Here is a 21,703-nt window from a genome sequence, read left to right as displayed (position 1 = left end):
TTGCTAGTTTTTAGTACATATTGTTTTATAAATATAATATGAAATTATCGATTGTTTGAATATCAATAATGTAAAGTCATAGATTTTAGCATATTTTCTCAGATTAAGTAAGTTAGTAATTATTCTTTGAGTAGAATAAATTGAATCTGGAAACTTTGCTCCTGAGAGTTTTTTATATACTATCAATACTTTCTGGTACATTCCTCCCTCTGGATATGTGGAATTTGGGTAATGTGCAAATCCTCCAAATAGAAACAGAATTAGGCATTTTCCCAAAGAGGTCTTATAAGTTTCTGCTCTATATTTTCACTATTTACACTGAAAAATAGAACAAACCATGCACAAAAGTATACATAAAATCTTTCTTACTTAAATGATCATGTGACTACAGACCTTTTAAACATGAAAGTAACCACCCATTTTTTGATTGAATTTAAGTCCTTCTCCCAAAAATGAAGAAATCCATACCTATCATCACCACTGGGCCAAGAACCTGTGGATAGACAAGGTCACATGTCCTTAGGGAGTCCCTACTACTATTATTCTACTAGATGGTCATAGTATTAAACAGAGTCCTAATGACTTATTGTTGTACCCACAGATTAATGGGTCTCTCAACTCTCATCAGAGAAGCTGTTATTTGAAGTAGATGTGATGAACACTGTGACTCACACAGAGCCAAAGTACAGAGAATAAGAAACTTCAGAATGTTCAGTCCTAATTAAAAGTTCTACTGCATCCCTCCTCCAAAGGCTTGGACCATTGTAAGAGAGGGGGTAGGAAGACTATAAGAGCCAGATGCAGTGGGTGACTACAAGGAAACAGTGTCCTCCAGGGTCAACAGGGCAGCTGCCTATATGAACTTCCAGAGACCGTGACAGCAGGCACAAACTCCTTGCTAGGTTAGCCCAGACAGAATCCTAGTGTGGAGAAGGGAGGTATAAACAAATTCCCACTCCTGGATGAGAAACTATGCTGATTGATAGCTGCTGCAGGAGGGAGAGTCAGTTTCCTTTAAGAATGTTGCCTCTGGTTGGTGAACCACACTCCACTGAAGGGCTACAAATCCCAACATAAATAAACTGTACTTGAAGGGTGAATAAAAAGAGAACACATACTGAGCATATCCACCACACTCCAGAGCAAGCCTCATGACTTGGCCAAAACAAATTGGACTCCAGGGGTTTGTTTTTTCTTCTGTTTTTCTTCTTTCTTTCTTTTCTTTTTTTGTTACCTTTTTGTTATGTTTGGACTTTTTTTTTATTTTCTTGTTTTGATTTTAATTTGAATAGGTGTTTTATTTCTTGGTTTTTGTTTCCTCTTTGGTCTTCTGGTCCATGTGGGCTGTGGCTGAACAGGGGTTCTCTGCTCAAGTCGGGGGCTGCACTTCTGGCAGCTGTCATGGGCTCTTTTTGAGCAGAGGCTCTCCACCTGAATTGGGAGCTAAGACACAATAATGAGGAGAGGAGGTGGGATTGAGATACTGTTAGAGGCACACCAAAAGAGTAGAGGAGGTCCACATACCTAGAGTTTTGGCAGCTGGCATAGCCTCTGGTCCAGCAGGTAGTTTCCGCCCAAGTTGGGGCCTGGAGGACAAGTCAAAGAGCAAGAGAAGCATCACTGGGTATAATATCAGGTGTGGGGAACCAAGAGTGGAGGAGTCCATGGGCAGGCAGCTTATCTGCAGTTCCGGCAGCTGACATGGTCTCTGGTCCAGCACTACAGTCTCTGCCTGAGTTCTCCTGCCTGTTCTGCTGACCTGCACTGGAGCACGGAATGTCCACCCCAGTAGGGGGCTGGCACATAGCAATGGGATTGGGGAGTGGGGAGGACAGGGATAACTAAAGATTGGGTCTGTGGGAACCACTGAGGGGATGAAAGTGTTCTGTGCATGTGTGCCCTACCTGTTCTTCTGGCTTGCTAGACCTGCCATTGATCAGGGAATGTCTGCTGAAGTTCTCACTCATTAGTTTTAAGGGATGTGGAGATGAAAAAAGATAATAAGAACTCACATGTAAAACATCAAAATGAGTTTTTCCCTCTTTTCAAGAAACTTACTGAGCATTTTATAATTGTATCTCCCTAGCAATATCTTATTTGCTGATAACTTATTTCATTAAAATCTACTTATTTATGATAAATATTCTAGTAAATATCAACATATTAATGATTTCCTTTTCCTATTGCTTTCATTTCTAGATGACCAAGACCATTTATTTCCTATACTGCCATTTATTTTTTTCTACCTTGCTTACAAACACATCACCTAATACTATATGAATAAAGTCTTGGTGCAGGGAGGAAGGGACTGGACCTGCCTCAACTGAATCTACCAGGCTGGGCTGACTCCCCAGGGGAGACCTTGCCTTGGAGGGGGTGGGAATGGGGGGGTTGGGGGAAGGCTTGGGGGTGGGAGGATGGAGAACAGGGGACTCTGTGGCTGATATGTAAATTAAATTAATTATAAAATAAAACTATTTTAAAAAAGAAGTCCTTTTTCACTCCTCATGGAAATAAACTGAGTTAAGAGCTTTCTCTTCTCTCTCCTCTCTCTTTTCTTTCACTCTTCCTCTCTCTTTGATATATTTATTTTCCCTTATCACCTGATAAAAGAGAAAAATTATACCAATTCTCAATAACTCTGGAAGGAACTTCAAGATGCTAGTGGATTTTCATCTGCTCACCTAAACAGAAACCTGTATTGTTCATTATGATATAAATACTTTTTTAAAGTCACTGTATTAGTTACTTTCCTGTTGATGTGGTCAAATACCATAACCCAAAGCAAATTGTGAAAGAAAGAGTTTACTTTGGCTTATGTTCCCATATGGCTAGAGTACATAATGATGGGGACAGGACAGTAACAGGCAGCTGGAGCAGGAAGTGGGCTGATTACACTTCATCAGCACACTGGGAAACACAATAAACTGGAAAAGGATAACGCTGTCTCTCAAAACCCACTTCCATCAAAATTCGAATTCTAAAGTTCTATAACATCCATAAACAGCATCACCAGCTGGGGGCCTGTAAACAATGGAGACATGTAACTGCAAATACATGAACTACTGAAGGACATTTGTCATTCAAACCAGCACGGGCTACTCCCTGACTCCCATGGGGTAATGGCCATCGCATGATATAAAATGCATTTATTCCAGTTTTAAAGTCCCTGTAGTCTTTAACTGTGTCAAAAGTCAGATCCAAAGTCTTTTTTGAGATTCAAGGCAATTTCTTAACTATGACCCCTATAAAATAAAAAGGCAAGTTGTACAGTTCTAATGCACATTGTCACAGAGTATACATTCCCATTCCAAAGGAATAAGTGGGGGTATAGTGATGAAATGGTGGCCAAAGCAATGCAGAAACCCAGGAGGGCATGTAGAAATCCTTTAGCTCAATGTCTAGTGTCTGAGGATTCAGTTTTAAAAGGCTTAGATGACTCTGACAATCCAAATTCTCTGCCTTCAAAAATGCATTTCTCTTGGACCAGTTACACTCTTTTTTTATTATTTTATTTTATTTTAAAATACTATTCAGTTCTACATAACAGCCACAGATTCCCTTGTTCTTCCCCTTCCTGCCCCCTTCCCCTTCCCCCCAGCCCACCCCCCATTCCCACGTCCTCCAGATCAAGGTCTCCCCTGAGGACTGAGATCGACCTGATAGACTCAGTCCAGGAAGGTCCAGTCCCCTCCTCCCAGATTGGAGTCTAATATGTGAGAAAGAGGAGGGTTTATATGTGAGAATTGTTGAAACCAAGGTTGGATAAAGCACAGGGACAAATAGCCAAACAAATGGAAACATATGAACTACACTCTTTTAAACAGCTCTCCTTGACAGATTTCTCATGACTCTGGCATCTCCAGCACCTCAGAGCCGCCAGTGAGAATCAGTCTTCACTTCCACAGCTTCAAGCAAAAGCCACCCTGGAGTCCTGGCTTCTCAGGGCCTTTTTGAAACAACTCCAGTCCTGTCATACATTGCCTGTCCTCTCGTACCTCTAACACCCTGGAAGAAGAATCCATGCTTCCCCTCACACACCCTTGTAATTTTCATGCCTCCAAAACCAGTTCCACGTAGATGAAAGTGCCAAGTTTGTCTGCCTGCTTAAGATGGACCCTTGCCACCTTGAATCTTATCAGCTGCAGCTTTTGTATGCAGTTCCTTTCTAGGAGAAGAAAACTGTTAGGCACTGTTTCAAAATTTGGAAATTTAGCTGAGTATGGTGTTGACTTCTGTGAACCTTTCTTATTGTTTAAGGCAGAGCAAGAGGCCTCTCCTTACTGGCAACAATCTTTCAAGAATTATAGCCTCACTTATGCCTTGGCTGTAATATTAAGCTTCTAGTTTTTTTTTTTTTTTTTGTTGTTTTTTTTTTTTTGCTCTCTGAACTACATTTTCTATTTATTTTTGCCCTAATTGTTTTCTTCCATTTTACTCCTGTATAAGACTAATCAGAAATAACAACTCTATTACTCTACATCATGCTGTCTTGAAATTTCCTCCACTATATAAACTAGTCCATTACTTTTAAACTCAGCCTAGTACAGTGTTTAATACAGTGTTTAAAGTCAGTTTAATACAGTGTTAAACCCGGTTTCTAATACAGTGTTTACTTCCCTCTGAAATTTCATGAGCCAGGCTCCACAGTACACATTTTTCTCAGCACTACTGTCTTCTAGGCTATAGATCTCACAGACAAAGTTAATAATATACCTCAAATAACTTAGATTTAAGACTGCTATCCTACTGTGTACTTAGCCTGTTTATTTAACCTTCGTATAAGAAAACAATGTAACAACCAACCTCACTTGCCTTGTATTTCCTATGTATTCATAGTTGTGTCTTAAAGTACGTACTCTTCTTCTACACCACTACTCAGAATAATGCATGTATATCATTTGTTGAAAGCAGCAAATGCAGAGGTTGAAAGCCAAGTTCTAAAATCTATCACAAAGGTTGAACTCCACATTTATGGATATTCAGTGATAAAAATGATGTTTGTAGAATTGTTTATTCTTTGGGTCATTTGGGAACAGTTGGAACCACTGACTTCTAAAATTCTTTTAACAATTTCTATAAAATATTCCTTTCCTTCCTTTTACTGTGTGATTTTTTTACACTGACAAATAACGAAGAGAGCAGGGTCCTTTGCTAGGGACAGACAGACACAGACACACATAGTCACAGACAGTCACATTTACACAGAAGGACACACATAAACAATTCAAACTCTCACAAAGGACAGACAGAGGAGTGAAGACATGGAGAGCATGAAAGAGAGAATTCAAATCTGGGCTTGCTCTTGGTTGAATGACTCCAAGGGGGAGAGCTTGTAGCTCTTATAATGTGATAGTGATGCATTATTGGTGACTAAAGGTTAATCTCTAATTTGTTAAACCCATGCACCAGGATCATACCATAATCTGCTAATCTCTACTTAGAGCATCCCACCACTTTTCTATTCAAAAGTTTCAAAGTCTTCCATATTCTTCCCTAAATACAGATGATCAGGTTCTTCACATGGATCCCTCACTTCTGGCACCATCTTCTGTGTTCATGACTTATCTGCTGTGATAAAACACCATGACTAAAAGAAATCTATGGAAGAAGAAATGGTTTTCCTTGGTTTGCTGTTCCAAAGGATCACATACCACGATGACTTGGATGTCATGGTAACAGGCAACTGAAACAGGAAGCTGACTGATGACATTTTGTCAGCCTACCAGGAAACAGAGAGAACAAATTGGAAGTAGGGCAAGACAATAAACTCTCAAAACTCACCTCCAATGATGTGCTTCTTCCATCAAGTCTGTTATACTAGAAATTACATAATATCATCAAACAGCAACATCTGCTGTGTATCAAATGCTTACATACATGAGCATTTGGGGGATATTCTTTATTCAAACCACCACAGACACCAACATTTTAGAAATTTTACTAGACAAATCAAGTTAAGCCATAAATATTTATTGCCAAGTTTATTTAGACAGAATCAAAGAAAGACAAGAAAGTAAAATTCAAAATTATTTGGACATTTCTTAATAGAACAAACAACTTACACAGGCAAAAAATGTGACATTTTTAATGCTAAATTAAAAAAAGAAATAACTGTGCAAGGTCTAAGCCTTTTTCCTTAACAGGTTTTTCAAGGAATCCATGACTTGCTTGTTTCTCAAGCTATAAATAATTGGGTTTAACACAGGAATTATGACTGTGTAAAGCACAGAGTCTATGATATCTTGATCATTTGCTTCTTGAGATGGAGGAAGGACATACATGAAGAGAAGAGGCCCATAGTATAAAGACACAGATAAGAGATGGGCTCCACAGGTGGAGAAAGCCTTCCTGATGCCTCGGACAGACTTCCTTTGCAAAATTGTAAACAGCACTAGTGTATATGACACAAGAACAATCACAATGGTGAAGGCTTGAATTAAACCAGCCAAAACAAATACCAGCTGAAAATTAAGAGTAGAATCAGTACAGGAAATCTTTAACAGTGGAATAATGTCACAGTAAAAGTGGTGTACTATGTTGGAGTTGCAGAAGTGTAATAGAAACAAAAATCCCTCATGTATTGAAGCATGAAGAATTCCTCCTACAAAAGATAGGACTATTAAACATATGCATAGTCTGTTAGTCATAATCATTGGATAAAGTAAAGGTTTGCATATGGCTACATAGCGATCATAAGCCATCGCTGCCAACAGGAAACATTCTGCAGTAACAAAGACTGCAAAGGAAAAAAATTGGATCATGCATTCAGAGAAGGAAATCATCTTACTCAGCTGTAAGAAATTGAGTAACATCTTTGGTGTCACTGTGGATGATAGACAAGCATCCACGAAGGCCAGATGACCAAGGAAGAAGTACATGGGGATGTGTAAGTGAGGGTCATTCCAGATAAGAGTGATTAGACCAAGGTTCCCTACAATAGTGATGAGATAGATCGCGAGGAATAACAAGAAAAGGGGCACCTGTAGCCCTGGAGATCCCGTGAGTCCCGTAAGAACAAAATCTGTCAGCAAAGTTAAATTTTTCATTTCTGAGTCCTCACTGTGTATCCCCTGAAATGAAACACATGAAAAGTAATGTTCACTAGGATTCATAAATCCAATATAAGAATACATTTTATATAAAATAATAACCATATAAATATAACATTTTAATTTCATTTCTTATTACTTCAATTCACAGAATGCATTTGGTGAAATTAAAAAACTGAAATATGCAACAATTTTAAATATGAAATGTGATGAAATAATATGATTTTTTAAAATGTTACTCATATAATTAATATGTGGGTAAAATGGCCAGCCAACATGGGAAATTGTAGCATGAATCTTAAAAGTTCTTATTGATAAAATCAAACCCAGAGCCAAGTATTGGGGTGAAATGCTGGAAGAGCAGAGAGACAGAACAAGCCACAGCTATCTCATCTCGCTGGATCCTCAGCTGGTCTTGTTTCCTCAGACTGGAGGCCTCTGAGTCCTTCCTCATCCAGAATGGCTCTCAGCTGAACTGTGCTGCTAGAAGCCTGAAAGCTTAACCAGCTAAAAGCTTAACCAGCCAAATGCTTCTAGTTTCTGATCCTCACCCCTTATATACCTTTCTGCTTTCTACCACCACTCCCTGGGATTAAAGGCATGAGTCACCATGCTTGGCTGTATCCTTGAACACATGGATTTCTGCCTCTAGAATGCTAGGATTAAAGCCGTGTGCTATCACTGCCTATCTTAAGTACCTAGTGGCTTTTCTGTTCTCTGATCCCAGATAAGTTTATTAAGGTGCACAATATTTTGGGGAACACAATACCACCACAGGAAATGACAATGTGAATAATGATTAGGATAAAAGATCAGTCCTTAAATTTTTAGACTACCAAGTTAATTGCTTTTTGCATATTCAGTATGGGCATAAGTGTCAGTAAAGAAAGGAAGCAAAACTTTCTTCCCAGGTTAATGCTAATAAAATGAAATTGATTGTTGGGCAATGGTGGCACATGTCTTTAATCCCAGCACTTGGGGAGGCAGAGCCAGGATGATCTCAGTGAGTTTGAGGCCAGCCTGGTCTACAGAAAGAGATCCAGGACAAGCACCAAAACTACACAGAGAAACCCTGTCTTGAAAAACCAAAAAAAAAAAAAAAAAAAAAAAAAGAAAAAAGAAAAAAGAAAGAAAGAAATTGATCATGTAGACACATTTACAATTTTGTAATATGAGCAACCTCTGAACATCCAGGTAATGTTTCCATCATAACATGACTAGAGTATTGATAAGCTATGGATAGTTAGGACATTGCATGGACCATAAAGATAATATACAAAAAGCAGTTGAAGGAAGCTATGTGAAGGAAGTTTTATTATATTATTAATTTCTGACCCATTTTCTACTTCATGGATCTTGACTACAGACAGGTATTTATCTTATATATTTATTCACTCAATCCCACACAACTTAGATTTTGTTATGGAGAAATGGAAATGGAAACATGTAGTCAAAAAGTCCTCCAAGTAAAAATGTGGAGAATCCAGCCCCTATACACTGCAACTTCCAGAATGACAATCTGCAAGAGATAACTCCCTTCATCTATGAAAAGTTGGGGTGTAATGATTCCTCTTGACAGACTTTTTTATTCCTTTCAGTCTTTTCATGTCATCCAGCAGCATCCTAACAATTTCTGTAAGAGGTTTGAGTAGAATGAAAGGAAAAATAAGAAAGGAAACACTAGGCCAAAGCTATACATAGTGCAATTCCCTCACTCAAATGATGTAGAATGAAAATCATGCCTGGAGCATATAGTAAGATCTTTGTCAAAAATTTGCTTTAAAAAAAAATAATCAGAAAAGCATACTAAGCAAAGTTCAACTAAAGAGTTGAGGATTGTGACCCTAAAGACAAGACAGATACTAAGAATTACCAAAGACAGAAGGCAATACCAATACTCTAGTAAGATAAGCAATAGAGATCATGACTGCTAAGACTAAGAAACTTATGGGCATTGCTGAGAATGGTTTCCTGAATGTGAAAAAGAATATGTTGAAGAGTAATGGGAACTGAGTAGCAGTAGGAAGGTCACAGAAAAGAAAGGCACTCTGGAAGAGCCAAAGATAGTGGGAGGGTGGACAGTTTTTTGTCCATTCATAATTTATAACCTGCTACCTGTGGAACTTGTTTGACAAATACGTCATAGGGGAACATGAAAATTATTAAGAGGAGAAAAAAAGTACAGGAAAGGAACTTAGGAGGCATGAAAAAAAGAATAAAAATCAGGATGAGAAGAAGAGTCCCAGAAAACATACAATGAACAAAGTGTGAAGTCATGAGATTGGGCTAACAGAGAAAGAATGGAAGCTTAGTGAGGGGCAGGTTCCCATATGCAGGCTGAATGTCTGTCTTCTCCCTGATGTTCATTGATTACTTGACTACTGTCAGTTCTGAGTGTTTTTTATTTCCCTTCTGAATAATATGAAAATACATTTTCCTATAAATCTGTACTTGCAAATGTTACTGGTTTTAAATTTAATACCACAAATTTTGTCCTGTGGGAACATAGATACATGTTCTACTGATAGTTCTTTGCATATTTAAATCTTACTTCATGGTTGTTATGACTGAAGTTAGAACTAATTTTTCTCCAGTTATTGTTCTAGCTTTATTTAATAGCATTTTCATCTCTATTAGTTTAATGTTTCCTGGCAGAATAAAATAGTACCAAACATCTAATCTTTATACAAGTGATACATAAAATGCAATATTTTCAGTGATTAAATGAATTATTCTATAAAATGTATTTTTACAGGAAATCACAAATGTTCATATTTATATATCAATATGTATGACTTCATGAAACATATATCCTCTATTTTGTCTTTCCTCCATATGTTCATCATTCTATATGTATATGTATATGTGTATATATTCAAATAAATAATCTCAGAAGAATATGACAATACAGAGGAATTAATATTTATGTAATCAGTCTTAAAATTTTAATTAGAAAAAATGATTAAACAGACAGAATAATCATTTTTACTGTAATTATCAGAAGAAATTCATATATAAACACAATTATTACCTAGGTCTTTAAAATCAATGTTATAGTTCACCAGAACTAAATTCATTTTTAATTGTATAACAAAACATCATAAGTAAAACCAATTAATGTTAAACTATTTTGTTTTTCTCTATTCTTTTTTCTTTTTGTTATGTGTTTTCATTTCCATCTTTCCATAACAAAATCTAAATTGTGTGGAACTGAGTGAACTATAAGACAAACATCTGTATGTAGTCAAGATCCATAAAGTAGAAAATGAGTCAGAAATTAATAATGTAATGGCATACATCCTTTAAAAAAAAACTTCTTTCACATAGCTTCTTCAAAAGCTTCTGTATAGTCAGCTGCTTGATCCACACAATATCCTCAATTATACATACCTTATCAATACTCTAGTCAAGTTGTTTTTATTTTATTATATACCAAGTAAGAATCTGGCAAGTTAAGTATAAAACAACTTCAATTTAACCAGCATTTAACTCTTAAAAGAACAGATACATATTATTTCAGAAATCATTTCTCTCTTACCTATATTGTGAAACATGTTTTAGAGGTCTTTAAGAGTTGTTGGGATTTTGGAAGCAGTAAAGAACTCAGCAGTGCAGGGTTGTGGGAAGGCTGGTAGCAATTCTTAAGGCAGTGCTTTGTTTTGGAGGTTTTATTCCATAAGCACAGAAAAAAATGTCGTGCATCTATTTTCTTTTGAGTTGATTTTAACCAACCGTAGCCCTGAGAGGACAACTTAAACTCTCACATGAGATCACAAGTGTTCCCTGATGACAAAGGGCAGCTGCTGTGCTGGGCAATGTGGATTGGACACATCAGAGAAGTCAAATGGCTCCATGGGGCATCACAAACTTTTTTTACTTTACATGATTGTGAATATCAACTCACAGTATCCTAACCCAGCTTGAAAAATTAGAATAATCTCTTATAGTACTATTTCTGATCACAAGTGACACTTCTGACAGGTTTAGTCAAATACTTTTTTAGGTTAGTATAGAAAGGATATGTTAATTATGGGGTATCTTTTAGAGAAAAAGAACCTTCTCAGCTGCGTTGAGCCTGTCTTGAGTCTAGGATCCTAGATATCTTGATGTTCCCCAAAGCAATCTTGATCTTTCAGGTTTGGGGATGATAAATTCAAGGAATGAAAATCAGAGACCAAAGAAGTGTGCTGCAGACAAAAGTTTACTAATGCATATTTATAGTTGAGAATTCAAGAGGGAAGTAAGAGAAGAAGAGCAAGAGAGAAAAAGAGTGAGGGAGTCAAAGAGAAAGAAAAGAGAGAAGGGTGGGGATGGAGGGAAGAAGGGAGTTGAAGGATAGGAGGGGGTGGAGAGGGACAGAGATAGAGAAAGAGACAGGGACAGAGACAGAGCCATCTCTCTTAAGGGGGAAGATAACATGCTGCATCTAGTACTTCCTAGAGTCAATAAGGAAGTTATACTAAATATAATAAATAGAGTCAAGAGGCCACAGAAGTTATAGTAAATATAATATATACAAGCTAGGCCTCATTTGTTCTATTTACACTGGCCCATTTGAGAAGTAATAGAAAAGTCATTGCTTTTGTGCACAGCTCAGATGAATGATTTGTAGAGCAAGCCTAACCTGCTTTACAAACTGTTCTGACCCTGTGATGCAGCAACTCTGCTACTACAAGAGGCAACACCTGGGAGAGGCACTGTTTGAGGTAATTTATAAGTCTCTATAAATAAATTACAGTCTAGTGTAGCTGGAGAGTTTTCTCTCCGGGTCCCACCAAACTGCAGCCATCCGACAGCCCACTTACAAAATAAACACACAGATGCTTATATTATTTAAATTGTTTGGCCTAATGGCTCAGGCTTCTAGCTATCTAGTTATTACATCTTAAATTAATCCATTTCTATAAATCTATGCCTTGCCACTTGGCCCGTGGCTTACTGGGATCTTCACATGCTGCTTGTCATGGCAGCGGCTGGCAGTGTCTCCCTCTTTCTTCCTGTTCTCTCAATTCTCATCTCTGTTAGTCCCTCCTATACTTCCTGTCTGGCTACTGGCCAATCAGTGTTTTATTTATTGACCAGTCAGAGCAACACATTTGACATACAGACCATCCCACAGCAGTCTAGGTCCTGAGAACTCTGAAGCAAAACCTTGAAATCCTTCATAGGCATGCTCAGCTTTTGATAAATATAATGTTCACTGAGTCCCCTCATGAATCAGAGGTTATCTGACATACAAGACATTAGCTGGATACCATAATAAGGTGTTAAATCTAGGCAAAAGGATATTCAGTTTACTGGTATTGTTTATGTAAATAAATTTGCATAAGAAACTGGCAATATTTTGAGGTAATTGTTAATGGTATTGCTCCCATGATTTCTATTTCTTTCTTGGTTTATAGACACATCCATATTATTACTATTATATAATATTAATAAATGGTAATAATTATTAAGGGCCTTTAAGTGGAGTTATTCTATAATGGAGTAACAAGTTTACTACTAGAAATCACAGGCTAGCAAATAAAATACCCAGTACCAGAAATAGGTTTTCTCTTTTGGAGTTGTTGACCAGTGAGATCTCATAGATCCACAAAAATTACAGCCTACAGACATGGCCCCTGGATAACACCAAAATGTGATGGTAAGATCCTACTGCTGAAAATACCACATATTTTAATCACAGAACATGGAGGAATCAAACTGGTACTCATCTGGATGCTTCATCTCTTCTAGATAGCTTTCACAGTGCTAAAAGTGTGACATATGCTACTATAGGAGAAGAATAATTATTAGTCTTGATTATGTAACCTTTGTAATTACAATTACAACAAATATAGTAAGACACACACACTTGTGCAATTGTGTCATGAATCACCTTTTTATTGTTCTTGAGGCACAGTCCATATGCTGAAACTCATACCTGGCATTATTATCATGTACCAAGTACCTATGACTAGACATATCATAGGCTCCAGGTGGAGAATCTACCACTACTACGGTCCTAAATATGCACTGTATTAAAGTGAGTCCTAGTGACATCTTTATATTTGTTGATTAGTGCATCTCTCAATCCTCAGCAGAGGAACATCTTTTTGCAATAGAAGGCAATTACCATAAACCCCCAACTGGATAAGATGAAGAGAATAAGGGACTGCATATTTTCCACCCTAAACAGGGTATCTATATCATACCCTGTCCTCCCAGTTCTCAGGGATCACTGCAGAAGAGGGGGTGGAAAGATTAAAGAGCCAGAGGTGGTGAATGACTTCAAGGTAAAAGTGTTTTCTGAACACAAATAGGTTGCACTCATAATCTCACAGCAGTTTGGATGTTCCTTTTCTGGGGCTCTGAGAATTCTATTAAGGATTACAAGACCTGCTTGTTGTTGGTTGTTTTATTACTTTTTGTTCTTTGGATCTTTTGCGGACCAACACCCAGCTCCTAAATAAATCATAAAGTCTTATTCTTTCTTATGAATGCCCAGACTTAGCTTGGCTTGTTTCTTGATGTGAACTGATGAGCAAACCGTGCTATAAAAGTTGCCTTAAATATAAGGTGAGCACTTTAACAGCTTGTTTATTAACAGCTTTTCTTAAGATACCTTGGCTACCTTTTGCCTCTTGGCTTTTACATTTTTCTATTCCATATTCCTTTCTTTGATTCTTACTCTGTGATTTACTGTGCTGCTGGAGGGCCAGCTACTAGCTCCCTCTTCTCCTCCTTTTTCTTGCTCCTAGATACCTCTTCCCAAATTTCTCCTCCTATTTATTCTCTTTGTCTGCTAGCCCCATCTATTTCTCTCCTGCCTCGCTATTGACCGTTCAGCTCTTATTAAACCAATAAGATGTTTTAGGCAGTCAAAGTAACACAGCTTCACAGAGTTAAACAAATGTAACATCTTTGCATCATTAAACAAATATTCCACAGCATAAACCAATGTAATACACCTTAAACGAACATTCTACAATACCTGCTCTAATCTTCTGAATCCAAATTAAAGACAATAATGATAAGTTAAAATATGGTTTTTATTATTCAGTATTCACGATCAAATGACTCCTTGTATATTTTAAAATAACCTACATACAAAGAGCCACATCTAGTTATAAGAGGAACATCATTTTATCAGTGTATGCTACTTTGAAGACTAAAGATAAGTTGACTGGAAGCATCTACTCCAACCCAGCAGTCTTTCTGCACTCCTTACATGATTAAGAGGACCAATATATCCTTACTTCATTTTGTGTATTCTTTTCTTGAAGATTCATTTTAATTTCACAAATCCTTCTTTAAAGCTTCTTGTCTACAAACTACCATGCTGTGTATTGCAAAAGTCAGAAAGTGTGATAAGATTGTAACTGTAATGCAAACAAATTTGTAGTCAAAATTCAATATTATACAGTGTTTAATGTGATCTAAGAACAATAAATAAGCTCTCAAAGTCTTTAGTTTATTATTATTCTCTGATATTCTTCAAAATGCTACCAAAAATTCATCAAATTGGTTATTTCTTTTTTTATATTTTTATTTTATAATTAATTTAATTTTACATATCAGCCATGGATTCCCCTGTTCGCCCTCCTCTGACCCCCCAGCCTTCCCCCCAAACCACCCCCCATTTCAACCTTCTCCAAGGCAAGGTCTCCCCTGGGGAGTCAGCCCAGCCTGGAAGATTCAGTTGAGGCAGGTCCAGTCTGCTTCTCCCTGCACCAAGGCTGAGCAAAGTGTCTCAGCATAGGCCCTAGGTTCCAAAAAGCCAGCTGCACCAAGGACAGGTCTGGGTCCCACTGCCTGGGGGCTTCCTAAACAGTTCAAGCTCATCAACTGTCTCACTTATCCAGAGGGACTCGTCCAGTTACATGGGGGCTCCTCAGCAATTGGTTCACAGTTTATGTGTTTCCACTAGTTTGGCAATTTGTCCCTGTGCTTTTTCCAATCATGGTCTCAATATCTCTTCCTCACATAATCCCTCCTCTCTCTTGCTGATTGAACTCCTGGAGCTCCACCTGGGGGTTGGCCATCGATCTCTGCATCTGCTTCCATCAGTCACTGGATGAGAGTTCTATCATGACAGCCAGGGTGTTCGGCCATCTGATGACCAAAGTAGGTCAGCTCGGGCTTTCTCTTGACCATTGCCAGTAGTCTATTGTGGAGGTATCTTTGTGGATTTCTGGGGACCTCTTTAGCACTCTGCTTCTTCCTATTCCCATGGGGTGTTCATTTACCATGGTATTTCTTTCCTTGTTCTCCCACTCTGTTCCTGATCTAGCTGGGACCTCCCTCTCCCCTAAGCTCTCTTTCCCCCGACCCTTGCCCTCCATTACCCATCTCACGTGCAGTTTGCTCATGTAGAGCTCTTCCATTTTTCTGTCATTGGGCAATCCCTGTGTCTTTCTTAGGGTCTTTTTACTAACTAGCCGCCCTGGAGTTGTGAGTTGCAGTCTGGTTATCCATTGCTTTACATCTAGCATTCACTTATGAGTGAGTACATATTATGTCTGTCCTTCTGAGTCTGGGTTACCTCACTCAGGATGATATTTTCTAGTTTCATCCATTTGTCTGCAAATCTCGTGATGTCATTGTTTTTCTCTGCTGAGTAGTACTCCATTGTGTATATGTGCCACATTTTATTTATCCATTCTTAAAATGTTAAAAAATTTCAGTTGTAAATTAGACTCTACTTTTCACAAGTGGTAAAAACAGCAACAACAACAAACAGTCCAGATAAATCAACTGATAAAGAGAAAGGCTTTATGTGGATTACAATTTAAAGGTTTTAGTGTATTATTAGTTGACCCTCTCATTTGAGGCTTAGCATCATGGTACAAGTACACTGACTGTCGCACAAAACTATTCACTTCATATCTAAAGGACAAAAGCATGGCAAGAAGATGGGCTCAGACTCTCAACAATCTTCTTCAATGGATGCCTGTATTGACAAAATCTCCCACACAACCCATATGTTAAAGTTTGTAGAACCTTTCAATAGCCCCAAATGGTAAAGCCAGCCTTTATATTATATGTAAGGACTTGGAATAATATCAGGGTGAACAAACATGGGATGTGGGAAAACAATATATTTTACTATGTTTACAAATACAATCACACACAGATGAGCTCATATCCCATATAAAGTACGAATTCACACAAATACAGGCAAATGTACATATATATCTTTACATCTCCACATATATGATACTAGCAATAATATTCCACTAATATTTATCCAAGAAAGATATAATACCAAAACCACATGATAAAAGTTTTGGAAAGGAAGAGAGTATCAACAGAAGGTAGAAGGAAGTTTTGTAATGTTTACATGTGGGTGGAGTCGTGTCTGGAGTGGGATTCTCAACAGCCAATTTCAGTGTATGGAGAACAAACATGTGTGAGACTAGAGATGGTTCACTCACTCTGTGCTCACCCTGCGCATGAAGCTTACAATTAAGATCACCGCAAATTTAAAGCACACAGAATTTGTTCTTTTTCATATCTATCCCAGAAAAACACCAGGGACTAGAACATCACAAAAACTTATTACTATTTAAAACACAGTTTCTTCAACTACATTCCCTAATAACTCTTAGATAATCTACTTAAACCCCAATCAACCCACCTAAAATAAATCTAGGCTGTGGAGACCCTTTTCCTATCTTCTCTACTACAATTCCTCAATAAAATCCCCTCAATTATTTATTTCATAAAACCTGTTAATATCTTGATTTACTGACACTTTTTGTATGGAGAGAGAACACTAAACAGAACTAGGAAGAGGCTCAGAGTCAGCCAGATGGTGAGTGTGATGGACCTCTCCTCACTCTCACAAGCACACTGACCACAGAGCATCCCACGGTCTTAATCTTACACTTGTACTCCCATGGCTTTTTCATTTCCTGTGAGAAATGCAAGTTGAATTGCTGTAAGAATCATTATTTCACACAAGAGAATTTAATGAAAAACCTATATTTCTAAGAATTTCCAAGTCTCATGTCTATTTACAGAAATCAGCACTGTCTCATCAGAACAGATAAAGGTGCTATGATTTTCCAAGCTGACTACAACATCATATTCATTTTCTTTTTATAGGGACTACATCACTACAACAGTCAATGTGTTAATGAAAACATAATGAATGACATACAAGCCTGATAAAGTGTTTTAATGATTTCTGTTGTATTTATTGTCTTAAAAGTATTTGTATAATTTAAGATTCACTTCAAATACTTTAAGGATATGGGTACATAGACAAGAGTCCATTTAAATATGTTCAGTGTTTAAGAGCAGTTTCTGCACAAGATGAATAACTGTGTGTGTGTCTCCAGCAACACAGCACACAAATGTCACAAGGAATGGGCTTCCATTTCCACTGTGGAGAAGATCATGGCCCCACACGTGCTTGCAATATCAGTGATACAGCAGGTGTAGAAAAAGGATTGCTGAGGTTAGTAGGTTAAAATTCCATGTTCAGTGAAAGACACTCTTTCCAGAAAGTAAGTTAAAGAGCTATTAAGCAGGACACTGGGCGTCTTCTGGCCTCTGCACAAGTTTGCATGACCAAAGATAACCATTCACACCAAAGTGTGCATACACCACAAATATACACATACAAAACAACAACAACAGCAAAATTCTAGGTCAGGTTCATTTTCAAAATATTTAGAACAGTGTATAAAATATAGCCAAATTAAGCCTGCACAGTATTGTGATATTTATTAAGAATACAGCAGATAATAATATGAGATCTATGCATTTCTCTTTAAAAATTTTTCCAATGAATTTTTTACTTGCTTATTTCTCAAACTGTAGATAATTGGATTCAGTACAGGAATTATGACAGTGTAAAATACAGAGTCCATCATATCATTGTCATCTACTTGTGGAGATGCAGGACGCACATACATGAAAAGAAGAGAGCCATAGTATAAAGACACAGATAAGAGGTGGGCTCCACAGGTGGAGAAAGCTTTCTTTATGCCTTTGATAGATTTCTGATTTAAGATAGAAAACAGAACAAGTGTATAAGAGACGAGAATAGTTGTAATAGTGAATACCTGAATTGAGCCAGAGAAAATAAAAAGCATTAGGTAATTGAGAGAAGGGTCAGTACAAGAAATCTTTAACAGTGGCATAACGTCACAGTAAAAGTGATGTATTTTGTTAGAACTACAGAATGTTAGTCTGAGTAAAAAACCTTCATGAATTAAAGCATGAATAAATCCACCTACAAAGGACAATATTAACAGACATATACAGAGTTTATTTGTCATAATTACTGGATAGAATAAAGGTTTGCATATGGCTACATAGCGGTCATAGGCCATTGCTGCCAAAAGAAAACATTCTGTGGTTGCACTGACTGCAAATGAAAAAAACTGTATCATGCATCCCGAAAGAGAGATGAGTTTACTCTGGGCAAAAAAGTCTTGGAGCATCTTTGGTGTAACTGTGGATGATAGCCAAGTATCCACAAATGCTAAATTCCCTAGAAACAGGTACATGGGGATGTGAAGGCCAGGGTCATTCCAGATGAGGGTGATCAGACCAAGGTTACCCACAATAGTGATAAGATAGATCACCAAGAACAGCAGGAACAGGGGAATTTTCCACTGTGGCAGATGAGTGAGACCTGTGAGAACAAACTGTGTCAGCAGTGTTGTATTCTCTGTTCCCATGTCCTCACTGGATGTCCCTGAGATGAGAAATGATAGAAGTCACACAGAATTCACAAAAATTTGTGAAGTAAAATTTTGGGTAGTAGAATTTAAAATACAACTATGTACTCATCAGAATGACCACCAAATTTCATTTAATATTACTATATAAGATGAAAACATTTCTTCAGCATGAAGGAATTATTTCAATTCATTATTCTAATTAAAAATAGTGAATACATTAACATATTTGAGGAAACGATACCTTTCAAATTTGTGTGAAACCTATGGAATTACAAATTGGTTATGTGTGAAAATTCTTTATGTTACATATTCAAAATTAAGGCAAAAGAAGTTTTAAGCACCTAGATTATACAATGAATTCAACAGAAGTGTCTTAGTCAATTCAAATACTGTAATTAAATAAAGTAAAATCTTGCAATGTATAGTGGCCAGCGAATTTTTTCAAAAGTTATTATACAGAAGAGAATAAAATCAGTTTCTATTAGGGTAAGCAGAAACCAGTAATGTAGAACACTCTTAATTTATCCAGAGGCTCCTGTGTATAGCATACTTGACTGGGAACATTTATTCAAATTGTAGATCATAAGATTTGTTATAAATTAGCATAGGAGTTTATAAACAAGACTTTAATGGCCAAACTTTATAAAATTTTTCCAGATAATATTCAGTACAAATGAGGTTATTGAAACATGTGTGACTGGACATTGGCAATACTAGGAAGACAGAGATTAATTGGACAGGATTTGAAATATCAAGAGACTATTATACAGTGACACACCAAATATGAACTTGGTGTTCAATGGAATGAAATATTGTTTGTTGACTTTTTGTGTTTCCATATCGTTTTTCACAATTAATATACACTAGTCTGTTGGTCATTATCATTGAATATGAACTGTACATACTTAGTAGTATTGGTCTACTGTATGTTTAACATTAATGATCATGTATGATTGCTTACTTCCCTTCCTTTTATGTCCACGTTTTTCCAGCTAATTATTCTGATACCTCCAGGATTTCTATGTTTAAACCATTCATTTCAAGAGCCCATGTTACTTCAAAGAAAATCAAAGGAAAGGCAAGTATTGATACAAACCAGAACTGAACCTGATATTTGAGGGATATGGTTTTAATGGTGGGAAGCTTGGAATGTAACAGACAATTATAATTCCAGGCAAAATTAAGGATCTTTGAGGGTAAATTACAAGAGATTCCCTTGGTGTTGGAAATAAGAAACATTTAACAGCTTAGAGTAAATAGTTTCCTGTAATCAGGAACGTAGCAGTTTATGATGGGAAGGAAATGGCCACACAGTGATGTTATGTATTCTGAGAAATGTGGGGGACAGTTGATGTTTGTTTTATGTTCCTAGGCTACTGTAGTCTTTTATCTGTAGAACATTAAGAAAAAGATTTTAAGCAAAGTGCTAAAGAGTGGGAGGAGAGATGAGTAAGACATTAAAAGAAGAAAAGACATGACCGATATTAGATGGTAAACTTGTGTATATAAAAAGCAATAAAAGGGAGGAAGCAAACAGGCAGTGCTTAGCAGAGACTTATGGAAAAGGAAGAGAAAGTAGCAAAGGACTTTGAAAAATCTAGAATGCCTCTTTTTTAAAATAGTTGTTATATATATTCCTAAATACATGGGACTGTTTGGAGAGAGGAAAGTATATAAAGATAATCTCCCCATATTGAAAATGAATAAGTAAATAAAAGCTTATTTAAATTTACACTTGAAATATGTGTAGAATGAAGAATAAGTTTCTGATGTTTGGTTTCCAATGTTTGTCTTAGAGTTCTTGTTTACTATCTATTGTGAGTCTTGAAAAAAATTATTTTCCTTTTGTGGAAATCAAAATATATTTTTCTACAAAATTTACATTTTTTTTTTTTTTTTGGTTTTTTCGAGACAGGGTTTCTCTGCGTAGTTTTGCGCCTTTCCTGGAGCTCACTTGGTAGCCCAGGCTGACCTCGAACTCACAGCGATCCGCCTGGCTCTGCCTCCCGAGTGCTGGGATTAAAGGCGTGCGCCACCACCGCCCGGCCAAAATTTACATTTTTAAACAGATATATTAAATTTGACTTCATTAATTTTTTATGGATGATATGTTTGAACTTATATAGTCAGTGCCTGTGTTTTTCCTGTATTTCTATGATGCATTTTTGGTGTCAAGACAATTAGAACATATTTCAGTGTAAATCTTTTTAGTTTGATTTGAGAACACATATTTACACATCTCTCTAACAATTGTATAGGCTACATTCGATTTTGTTTTGTATTAGTAGAATAAAATTGATGCAGATCAATTTGTATACAGGTGATATACACCATGCCAATATTTCATTTTAAAGCAAATTTAATGGGAATAGTTTTCCTTCTACAGAATCTGAATCACACCAAGAAACACAAATTCTCAAATTACTTGAGATGTGAGATATAACAAATCATTAACACAAGAAAGAATAGTGGGAAATATCTTTGACATATGTCAATATGTATTTATTTTTAAGTACTTAAACACATATCTCTCTATATATATATATATCAAGGTATAGTACTCAATGAACCATAATGTATACATGCAGTCTATTCTGCATACATTTATAAATAATATAAATTATACAAGGATAAAAAAGAAATAATATAAGGATTATTTTGTAAGTAGAAGACATAACTTAAATATTTTACTTCTAAGTAACTGATCTTAAAAGACTTATGAAAGAACATGACTAAAGGAACATGATTAAACGATCCTTTTATTGACATCAGAATAATTTTTTATATGAGGATCGTTAAGGTTTCATAATGAATTCTGGGTTAATATTCTAGTTTAGGAGAACTTAAAAGTCATTATAGTCAAGGCTGGACATGGGGTAGTCCAGCTGCTAAATGCTAGACTCACAACTAGAAGTCATTACTGTAAGATAAAAAGGTTGTATATGGTGTGACACAGCACAGCTCCCGACACCT

General features: G+C 36.8%; 2 protein-coding genes across 2 annotated transcripts; both read right to left on the bottom strand.

Annotated features, from left to right (window-relative positions):
* Nucleotides 1–6,125: 6,125 nt before the first annotated feature.
* On the bottom strand, nt 6,126–10,696 carry LOC114687581 (olfactory receptor 5H2-like). Its single transcript, XM_028862186.1, has 2 exons — nt 10,591–10,696; nt 6,126–7,073 (listed from the first exon to the last, which is right to left on the bottom strand). Exon 2 carries the CDS (start codon nt 7,047–7,049, stop codon nt 6,126–6,128), a length of 924 nt encoding a protein of 307 aa, XP_028718019.1. The 5' UTR covers nt 7,050–7,073; nt 10,591–10,696.
* Nucleotides 10,697–17,751: 7,055 nt separating this feature from the next.
* On the bottom strand, nt 17,752–18,746 carry LOC114687578 (olfactory receptor 187-like). The gene has a single exon (XM_028862182.1). The coding sequence runs from the start codon at nt 18,725–18,727 to the stop codon at nt 17,798–17,800; it is 930 nt and encodes a 309-aa protein (XP_028718015.1). The 5' UTR covers nt 18,728–18,746; the 3' UTR covers nt 17,752–17,797.
* Nucleotides 18,747–21,703: the final 2,957 nt, after the last annotated feature.

This window comes from Peromyscus leucopus, chromosome 12 (genome assembly GCF_004664715.2).
Source record: "Peromyscus leucopus breed LL Stock chromosome 12, UCI_PerLeu_2.1, whole genome shotgun sequence".
In the NCBI taxonomy this organism is placed as follows: domain Eukaryota; kingdom Metazoa; phylum Chordata; class Mammalia; order Rodentia; family Cricetidae; genus Peromyscus; species Peromyscus leucopus.
The sequence above is the reverse complement of the archived record's forward strand: the minus strand, read 5'-3'. Positions and strand labels throughout refer to the sequence as shown.